Consider the following 11,137-nt stretch of genomic DNA (forward strand, 5'->3'; position numbering starts at 1 on the left):
GAACACGTGCCGTACTTGTGGTTGGCTGACGGTGGCAACGTGGAGAAAGCTTCATAATCGACATGCGCTCAAAAATAGCACGAAACTCTTTCCTTTGAGCAGGACGAATCTCCTTCATTTAAGTTTCCTTTGCGGCTTTGCACTACTTTTAGGGGGACGATAATGAATCATTTCATAAAACTTTCTGCAACTCACGAATGCTCGCAGAAGTGATCAAGGTGTCCCTTCACAAGAAGCAGCCGACCTTCAGGTCACAGCAGAGGCGACCATGCTGCACCATCACAACCTTATTACTAAGGACGGACAGTCGGGCAGCGTGCAGGGCACATAACCTCCGACAAGCTACACCCATCAGGCGGGTGCTTTCCTGGGACCTTGAGTATAGGCGCACCCTGAGCTCAACAAACCAGTTCAATGGCAAATGTAGTATTGCAGGGAGCGAAATGGCGCCTACCAACTCCTAAACATAATTACTCCGGGTCCTCCTCTGTTGTGGTGCGACACACTAGATACACACACGTATCGCTAACCCTTGCACGTTTAGGCCGTCGTACTCTAAGGGTAGCACAGCGCATTTTCCCTACATTCCTCTCACTTCACCCATTACATTCAGGGCTTTTCATGTCGGCTGTCCAAATCATAGAGTTACCTACGGACACTATAGGAACTCTATGCTACGATAGCTTCGCCTACGGTTCCCGCTTAGTGTTGGACTGTCCGGGAAATGCGTATGCAACATCAGGAATTGCCTGGCCAAGTACTTTCCTACCCCAAGCTAACAGCATGAGGAATACCTCGGCCACTACTAAGTAGGTATACATGCTTGCCATGATGCACCTACCTATGACGTTGACAGATAGGAGCACCCGAGCTTTAGCTCGGGTGCTCCTATTTATATACACGTAAACGCAGAATTCATTTTTCTCGGCAACCACTGCACCAAACTTCACGAGGTTTGTGGCATTCAAAAGAAGAAAGGAAAATCTAGTGACTGTTGGTGTCGTATTTTCATTTAGGACGTCAATTTTTTTATGCGAAGCATATTACGAGAGCTCAACCCAGCTCCTCAGGCGCGGCGGTGTCGCCTTCAATATCACGTGACACCGTGACGTCACGACAGAGGAGAAACGGGGCTCCAACATCGCGCCGTCGCTCGCGGCGTCGCGCCCCGCATCGGACGCGGTGAGAGTCGAGCAACGCAGCGTTCGGCGCGACAACGATTTATTCATGAAGTGCAACGCCGCAGACACCGACACCGACGACACCGGCTTTTCTGCGACACGAGCTCCTTAACGCTGTCGCGTTAAAATAAAGGCTAGTATGCTTCGCATCCTGGGCGTAACCTTAGCTATAAGCCACAGCCATTTTTATTAAAGATTGACTAAAATCTAAAATAAAAAAAATGAAACTACCATGTTTACAACTCTAATTCAGCAACGAAATATGATCATACTATACTGTCAATTGCATCTAGTAGTGCATCTAAAGCGGACAAAATTGATATGTCACACATGAATCTAAAAAAAATTTAGTAATATGGAAATACAGCTTTTGCAGAACCCTTGTAAACAACATAACAATTTCACGTAAGATATAGAATGACATATAGAATTTGTCCCCTTTCAATGATATGATGGATGCAGTTTATAGAAGCGCGATATCTGATCTTAATGCAGAGCTATGAATTTGTGAACTTCGTGCTTCTATTTTTTTCAACCTTCCGAATTTTTGAAAATCGCTTTAACAAAATTCAGGCCCTAAATCGAAATTCCGCTTCCAGCAGTCACTATCATTTAACGTTCCCTCTCAAATGCTACAAATTTTATTAAAATTGGTCCAGGGGTTATCTCAGAAAAGCGTCTTTGCGTTTTACATGTATTTGAACAGGCCGCATCGGAGTTCGGCAACCTTGAACATTATTCACTGGTGTTTCACCCTTCCCGTTCTCGATAAACCAAATCTTTTCACTTCCCTCTCGTGGACACAGCATGCATTCTTTAAATATTTGCCCTGAACACACACTTATTGTGGGTGCATTCGCACTTTATTTACGATTATGTACTTTTAAACGCAGCATACAAGCAGAAGCAGACTTGGAACAGCAGAGACTCACGCGATGGCAGAATCATGATGGCTCACAAGCAAGTACCTACATGGCATATGACTTCTTAGGACAGCGTTGGTAACAGCACCAATATCAGTAGTTATAGTTTGATGCAAAAAGGTCAAAAAGGATGTAGCAAATGAAGGGCAGCTGGCATCGTAACCGTTTCACTTCTCAGTGGACACCTGAGCTGTGCCTCAGTCCCGGTACACTCATAATTTAGTTTTAGAGCACAGCCCTTAGGCGTCCGTTCCAGCATTGAACGTCGGCGTCCCTCGGCGCAACATAGCGAACGCAGAGCGCAGCAGGGGATAAAAACGGCGAGAGCGAAGAACGATGAGGAGGGTTTGGCGAAAGGGCGAGAAGGAAAGCGGAGTGCCGCACGAGACGTGCTCCACGGCGGCGACCAAGCATGTGGCGCCACCGTTTCATCGGGCGAGGAGGATAGGGCGCGTGGAGAGCCTTTCCTCCTCTCTGGCTTGGGCGATCCGGCGCGGCGCTGCTTGAAAGTATTGCTGTCGCATGCTGCGGAACGATTTTGAGATGTTTTAGATGGTACTTTGGGAAGCTTACGCCATGTCGGTTCATGTAAGGTCGTCACAGAAGCCTTTCGGTGCATCGGTAACTACAGTAGGCGGAAATATCTTTTGGGGGCGCAAAAATGTGACGCGTTTTATCAGCCGCGGTGTACGCACATTTCTATCAGTCGCGGTGTGTGTATGTGTTGTGGACTATTTTGCTTTGATCAGTTTTAATTCAACAAAGAAAACTGGTGTCTCTGTATTAGCTGCATGAAATGGTAAATCTGCTCAATATCTGATCACTTGGCGTAGGGCGCGTGCTCGTGCACGGCCAACCTAAGGATACCACGAAACATCTAAGCGGCAGGCGCAATCAAATATTTGTGATGCACCGGCATCGTTCTCGCGCATTTCAAGTCTATTAGGCTTCAAGTTACCATATGTCTACGGTAGCCTTCCCGCATGAGGCCGATGGCACTGCTCAACACAGGGATCACTGCGGTTGGTGAACCAGCACGGTACATATGTAAGCTGTGCGCTTCGGCATTGCACTTTTTGCCTGCATACAGCCAAAATATATATGGGAGATCGCATAAAAAGAATGCGATGCCTATTTTTGAGGACAAAATTTCCGTAATACGTGTGTGTGCGTCGTAGAGAACGGAACGAACACAACCGAAAAAGAAATTCGGTTATCATCCTCCTTCTCGAAAAAGCAAGAGAAAACGAGTAACGCCGCAATAGGGCCTCGCATGGTCATGCCGCACAACGTTTATAAATATATAACCGCTGATGCGGTATGCTTGGACCATGCGGTGTATATAGGACAAAGATATATATAATCCAGCACCTACCACTGCTTAGGACGCTCGCGCAGTTCATAAACAGTCCCTTTGCTGGACAAGCGTAATTCAGACTGTAAGGTATGCTGCTATCACTTGCCAAAACTGTTTTATTCAGGGGCGGAAACCTCATCCATCGAACCAAGTAGTCACGCAATATAACCTGCAGCGAACAGTTTGAACGCTTGTGAAAGTATAAAATCACAGCTCCTATCGTATCGTAGCAAAACGGTACCCACACTCACGCTGTTACGATCGTCGCGTATGTTTCATGGCTTCTAAATCGCAGCTCAGAAATAGAGGATAATACTGCAATAAGGTCACATTAGTTATTGGAACATTCAGAAATACACAAGTGATCTCCGAGGCTGATTGGAGGCACGAATATGCCTGCGCGCACACATCGCTCTGCATGCTCCGTCCACCTCAACGCCAGCAGAAATTCCGGCCATGACGCCTTAAACCACTTCAGCACGTCTCACAGAACCGTTTACCGCGTAGAAGACGCACGTCATACTAAACAAACCGCACGACCGCGAAAACAAACGCCAGAACCTGCCGCCGAGCGTATACCTGCCATGCGAAAGACCGCTTTCACCCAAGCCAGTATGGCGCTGCTCATAGGCGGCGCCACTGCGTTCACAATATGGCGGCGCCTACGAAAAAACGGTCTATACGTACCATATATGGAAACAAGGCCCTGGTGTGGGCTTCGGACCCACCGCGCATGCGCTACTTCGCCTGCGCAGCCGCCGCTAGAGAATGCGCTCCACGCGAGCTACGCGTCCCCGTGTTCACGCTTTCGTTCTGAACAATGAGCGACGCAACTGGTGAAAATGCTTCGCCTGCCCGAGCAGAGGCTCAGCACCGCCGCCGAGAGGACCCTGTTGTTCAGAATGAAATCATTTGCCACAATATATCGCGAATTTAAAACACCTAAACAGCTGCGCTCAAAATTCGCATTAGGGAGTATCGTAATCGTCGGTGAATTTTTTTGTGTATGCATTTTTCGCAATATTGTCCTGCCCCACGTTTCAACTTCGCAACGTTTCCGAGAACAGAATTCATCTTTCGTGAAACTTGTTGAAACATTCGTTGAACATTGAAAACTGAATTGAAATTGAAAATTGAAAATTTACGAAACATTACGAAAATTTCGGGAGAGTTGGTAGGTATGATTGCCGTATCTCGGCAAACCTGCACTTATCTCCAAGCGCTGTCTAATTACGCACTGTCAGAAGCAGTGCGTAATTTATATGGGCGAGAGTTTGGGGAGAAATTGAAAATCATAAATAAAAAAAAAAGAACGAGAAAAAGACAGCGGTTTTTCTTTAGAATTCTTCCCCCGGTCATACAAAAAATAGATGAATAAATGCAGAAACGAAAATAAATATTACTGATGCCAAAACGAAGGACACGGGGAAATTCTGCATAGTGAGAATCAATGTTATGCGAAGTTACGAAGTTATGTTACTAATGCGAAGAATATCGGACTCTCCCGACCTCCTGACCTCACCGCATAAAGCGCTTCATTCGTACTAATTAACGGGATCCGTGGCGAAGCTAAGCGCTCGCCCATGCTAAAGTCCCTTGATAATTTGAAAGTAGCGGCACTCTTTGAATTCTGCCGCCTTCGCGCGACCTCCTCGCCCCTTGCGTGTTCCCTCCGCGGTAACCAGTTTTTCCCCCGTTTTTCTGCACGACGATTGGTCTCCCTGCCGTTGCCCTTAGAAACGCGCGGATCTTGAGTTTTGCTAGTGTTTTTCTTTTTCGTTCGCGCCATTTTCCTCCTGAGTACGGCTGGCTCGGCGCTTTAGCTCGGCGTCGCGAACGTACGGTGTGTTTCCTGCTCTGTGTGCTAGCGCTATGCCGGGCTGTTGCGCATATAACTGCAGCAAGAAGCCTGAAGAAGGTTATGCCGTTTTTATGATACCATAAGGAAAGCGTGACGGCTTGCACAGGAAGCAGTGGCTGCGTGGCATTGGCCGAAAGAACTTTGTTCCGACAAAAAACAGCGTTGTTTGCGAGCTGAGGCGTCTTATAGCTCGTAGCAAAGCATGCCATAATGCTGTATTTTGTTTTCATTCTTCCGACCTGCTCACCGGCGTTTTTGTTGCGGTTGTTCTGAGTATGCTCAATATTCTGCGGCGGCTCCATCACCTCGCACATAGCTGACTGTTGTTATTCAGTCGGAAGTGCAGCATTATAGATTCTGCTTTGCGCCCTGAAAAAATTTGTGGCAAGTATACCCGTGGTATTGCAGGTGCTGAGGGTTAGCTAGTCAACATTGAGTTTTCTTTTCTTTTAAATTTTAAGGCGAAAGCCTTTAGATCTCTATGTTTCAAGGTCGCATTGTAAACTGGAAGTATCATATGACCCAAGGAAGGCCAGAGGTGACCCAAAGCATGTCCACCCCTGTATAAGAGAATGATTACTCAAGTTAATTAATGAATCATTAGTGATTGACATTAGGTGGATTAGGGAGGATTAAGGCTGATTAGAGTGTATTAAAGAATATTAGGTGGATTAGAGTGCATTAAGAAGGATTAATATGCATGAATAAAGATTAAGGTGGGTGGAGGAGGATTTAGGCGGATTATGGTGGAATAATGTGAAGGGTTGATGAAAGGGTATTAAGACCGATTAGGGTGGATTAGGGTACATGAACAAGGATTAGGGAGGATTAAAGTGTATAAAGGGAAATTAAGGTAGATTAACATGGATTAAGGTGAATTAGGGTTGATAAAGGAGAATTAAGACTGATTAAAAGGGATTAGGGTATATTAAGGTGGATTAGGGTCATGGGGCTGCATTTGCTTTGATAGAGGTGGATTAGGGTGTATTAAGATAGATTGGGACTGTTAGGCAGGATTAAGGTGCATGAAGGAGGATTAAGGTGGATGAAGGAGGATTAAGGCGGATTATGATGGATTAGGTTGGTAAAGGAGGATTAAGACCATACAAGGTTGGCTAAGGTGCATTAGGGGCGATGTAGGTTGATTAGGTTGTATTAAGGTGTATTGGGATTATTAAGCTGGATTAAGGTGGATGAAGGAGCATTAAGGTGGATTAGGGCGGACTAAGGTGAATTAGGGTTCATTGAGTATTAAGACCGATTAGTCACCATAATACTCCTAATGCACATTAATCCATCGAATCCACATTCATCGACCTTAATCCTGTTTCATTCACTTTAATCCACCATAATCCACGAAAGTCCTTAATGCACCCTAATCCACCTTCATCGGGTTAATCCACCCTAACCATCCTTAATGCACTTTAATCTTCCTTAATCAACCCTAATGCATCCTCACTTTAATCCACCCAAATCCACCATAATCGTCCTTAATACACCTTAATCCACCCGAATTCACATTCATCTACCTTAGTCCAGCCTAATCCTCCTTTATCCACCCTAATCCTACTTCATTCAATTTATTTCACCCTAGCCCACCATAATCCTCCTTAATGCACCTTAATCCTTCTTAATCCACCCTTCTCCTTCTTTATGCACTTTAATACTTTAATCCACCCTAATCCACTATAATCGTCCTTAATGCACCTCAACGCACCTTCATTCACCCTAATGCAGCTTCATCGACTTTAATCCACCTTAATCCTCCTTAATACACCCGAATTCATCTTAATCCAATCACTAATCAATCATTACTTTGCTAATCATTGATCATCTCTTATACGCGGCTGCACATGCTTTGGTTCGCTTCCCGCCTTCCTTCGATCACAATCTGTAGCTGACAACGGGACCTTGAACCAGAGGTCTAAGGCTTTCGCTTAATAAGCCACACACAAAGGGATGTGTCACAAACAATACTAGATCAGATGCACGAAGTAAAGCATCTGATCATGTGGCAGAAAAATTGTCTGGAGTATAGAACTCTCCTGAAAGCTCCCTTTACATCGATACCCCGTTCATACAGCTTAAAGAAAAAACCAACCTCCTCATAAACGTTGCCTCCAGCATTATCGATGCTGTTATTACCATTTCTCAAAATTCTCAACCCCACTGGGGCGCGCAACTGGCCCAAAATAACACACCCCCATATAATCCTGCGGCCCGTCGGCGGGAGCCCAGGAGGAAAAGCGCGCCGTGCGCAGCCGGCGGGCGAGGATAATCGAGGAGGAAAGCGCCGCGAGGAGGAGAGTGTCGCTACTTTCAAGTTATCAAGGGGTTTTAGCCCATGCATACCATTCAAACGGAGCAAGTGCGGCGGTCGCTCTAAGTAACTAAGCCCGTTTCTCCGCGACAAACGAGATAACTTGCCTTTTTTTCAGCGATCCTCTGCATGTAGAGCACACGAAGCCGACCGGAAAAGCTTCGGCCAGGGTCGACACGAGCTTTGCCTGCACACAAGACTCGTCCAAACCATCCCACAACGGGTCTCAGACGGCGCACACCGCCCACAACTCGTCTACAAAGTGATTCGCAAAGTACGAGCTGTTGAGCGCGTAGTTGATCGTAGTTTTACTTGTTAACGTTCAACTGCGCCAACTATTGTTGACGCTTTACGACCGTCTTATGCATAACGTGATGATGATGATGATGGTCATGCCTTCTGTATTGGGTTGCCGTTGTTTGCGTCCAAACCGGTTATAGGCCCAAGGTTAAGAATACACCATATTAACAACAAAAAACACACGATAAAACACAATAAAATGCGATAACTCAGTGTCGTCCAGTAGAACAGATACTATCATTTTTTGCCACGCTCTGCTCCATGTCGTCAGTAAGATACAACGTAAAAAAAACGCAGTTGGCAACCAAGTCAAACGGACCACGAGGGGTTGTGTTACTCCGCCAGCCAATCACAGAAGCAAAAAAAAAATCGTCGTCATGCGACCCTTTCAAAATGGCGTCGTATTTGATACCTCCGGAGCGTCTGCTGTTCTTGAAAAGTCTTTTCATCGGCAGAAGCGATGAGGCGTGCAAGAGACATATGGACAAAGTGTATGGAGTCTGAACATATCACTCTTCAAAAGTCCACGGTACAGTCCATTTCACTGCTGAGCTCGTTTTACTCATTAAACTTCACTGCCAACTGAATGAAACTTGACAATAAATATTTGTAGCGAAGCAAATGTTTTATTTCAGTTCAATAAACAATTAGGCTTTCAACGTTTCACTATAGAAGACGAGTGAAAACGTACAAAATTACGCGCTTATAATTTTATTTTTGTGGTTACCGCCTTATTTAGGTAATAGGAAAAGTTTGAAGTACTAACTATTTGCAGTCTCGCGGAGGAACAGTCGCTGGCGGTTATGAGGGTGTGGGCGGGGTTTCACTGCAGATTTAAGTTGCATCTGACTATAGTCCTCCAGGCATGCCTCCAGGCGCCGCTTCCTGTCCTCGATTAACTCTCCAGCCGCGGGGACTCTGGCCATGCATCCACCGGCTGGGCCGCTCAGCCACAGAACGCCTGGCTACTGTAACCTGGTTCAGACCCCGACTCCGCAGCGTTCAGTCTGTAGCCTACTGCAGCAGGCAGGAAACACCAACGTTACTAGAACTAAGCTACTAGAACAAACAGCCAACACGCATGAACAGTCGCGGACAGTGTTTTGCCGCACCGTCGGCGCCGTGCTGACCGAGCAAAGCGCGACAGCAGCGCCACGAGATGCGAGGAACGGTGGTGGGTCCGCGCAGTCGCAGGAGTTTGAAAACTGAACCTAGTATTCACCTCGAGCTCCACCACTGGAAAAGCTAGCGCCACCGTCGGCGTGACGTGCTATTAGAGATCACGTGGACATCGCGGCCGCGTCGGCTGCTTCGGGAGCGTGGAAGCGAGCTGAAAACGAGAGTTTAAATTCCCTCGTACGCTGCGGTCCTCATAAGGTGGCGAGATTTTCCCGCTTCGAGTGTCTCCTTTACAACACTTGAAAGCACTACAATAGGTAGTGGCTGCTTTTGAAGGCGCGCAACATGGTAGGCTACTGCTCGGTGCCGCAGTGCCGGACGTACGCAACGAAGCCCAGTGTCAGCCTTAATCACACGTAGCCGCAAGACAAGAAGCTGCGTGAAGCTTGGCTCGCGAAACATAAAACCGGCGAACAGTCATCGGCTACAACTCGGGTATGCAGCAAGCACAGACGCGAGGAAGATTTCTGCTACGGCGCCGGGTCAGCGATGTTCGGAAAACGCGCTTTGAGACACTCGCCCGAGTCCGCTGCCCGACTAATGTGATGACGGTTTGGTCTATGAACTTGTCGATGCTGTAGATACTGGCAAGTTCACTGGAGTGGAAAGGGAGCGGTAAGAAGCATATTTAAAAAAAGGCATGGCATATGGTCATGTTTGTGTTATGAATTAATGCACTGGATTACGAAAATCAAGCAGAGGGAAATCGCACGCTGATAAGACCGATAAACATACAGTGCGACGCAACTTGAGAAATAACATTGAAATGTCCAAAAATTTAGAAGACAAAAAAAGATTGAATCGTCGCGACGGCACATCACAGTCCCCGTAGGCGCCGAAGTCTGTTCAATGAAATTATTATGCGAAGCATATTACGAGGGCTCAACCCAGCTCCTCAGGCGCGGCGGTGACCATGAAATCACGTGACACCGTGACGTCACGACAGAGGAGAAGTGGCTTTGGCTCAACTCTTGCAAGACGGGCTGGGTGGGAATCGAACCAGGGTCTCCGGAGTGTGGGACGGAGACGCTACCACTGAGCCACGAGTACAACGCTTCAAAGCGGTACAAAAGCGCCTCTAGTGAATGCGGTGTTGCCTTAGAAACGCGCTGTTTCTAAGGCGTGCGTCTCTTGCTCAGGCGCACATTTCGTTGCCGCGCCGAACGCTGCTTTGCTCGACGCTCACCGCGTCCAATGCGGGGCGCGTAGTCGCTGCCCTGTAGCCCATTGTCTTACACCCCTTGGCGGGTCGACGGGAACGCTGTCGCGTTCCACTCTTGAAGGCGAAGAAGTAATGCATGAGTTGTTTCTTCGTCTAGCCGAACCAAATATAGCCAAGCAACAGCAGTTCACCAGGCTAAACAGTGGTTCAACAACTAAAATAAAGGCTAGTATGCTTCGCATCCTGGGCTTAACCTTACCTAAGCCACAGCCATTTTTTTTTGAACAGCTCTGATAGCGCCCACGCAACAATGGTTGCTTGCATACTGTCAAATGCTCATATTCTGCGGCTCATGGCACGGTGCGAAAACGCGCACGCGGCGAAAGCGAAACACTGCACGGACAAGCATGCAGACACGCAGTCAGTCGCTGCGAAGCTGTGCGATCGCTGCATTGAGGCTTCATTCTATTACGCTCCATTTAGTTATACAAACACTATAAGAACATATTTCACATAGTTTGCTCTCAGCGTTTACCTACCTTTCACGCAAGAAGCCGGTTCGGGAGACTCCATCGCGGCGACCGCGCGCAGTGGCGTTCACTGTACGTATTCGGTAAAGAGATAGCGTTTGTAAACGATTCTGTGCTTTTAGTTTGCCCAAGATTATTGTTTAGACAGTAAAAAACTTCTCTCGTTTCGAAAGTACTTACACAAATGTCCGGGAGAGCTCGCGCGTGGTGTTTTCAGTGAGCGCTGACAGCAAAACCTACGAGGGCCGCAGCGAGGCGCTTCCGATAGATGGCGACTCCGTAACTCCTCGCCTCCGATAGTCATAGAGTTTAGTCAAGTAACGT

General features: G+C 47.2%; 1 protein-coding gene across 1 annotated transcript in view; it reads right to left on the reverse strand.

Moving 5' to 3' along the window:
• mura (murashka) overlaps positions 1 to 7,939 on the reverse strand; it is a 194,007-nt gene extending 186,068 nt beyond the window's left edge. Inside the window, exon 1 of the mRNA XM_065433167.1 lies at positions 7,750 to 7,939. Within this exon, the coding sequence (XP_065289239.1) occupies positions 7,750 to 7,773 (24 nt within the window). The 5' untranslated portion in view covers positions 7,774 to 7,939. The remainder of the gene's footprint in view (positions 1 to 7,749) is intronic.
• Between the last annotated feature and the right edge of the window lie 3,198 nt (positions 7,940 to 11,137).

Source organism: Dermacentor albipictus, chromosome 1 (assembly GCF_038994185.2).
Source record: "Dermacentor albipictus isolate Rhodes 1998 colony chromosome 1, USDA_Dalb.pri_finalv2, whole genome shotgun sequence".
NCBI lineage: Eukaryota > Metazoa > Arthropoda > Arachnida > Ixodida > Ixodidae > Dermacentor > Dermacentor albipictus.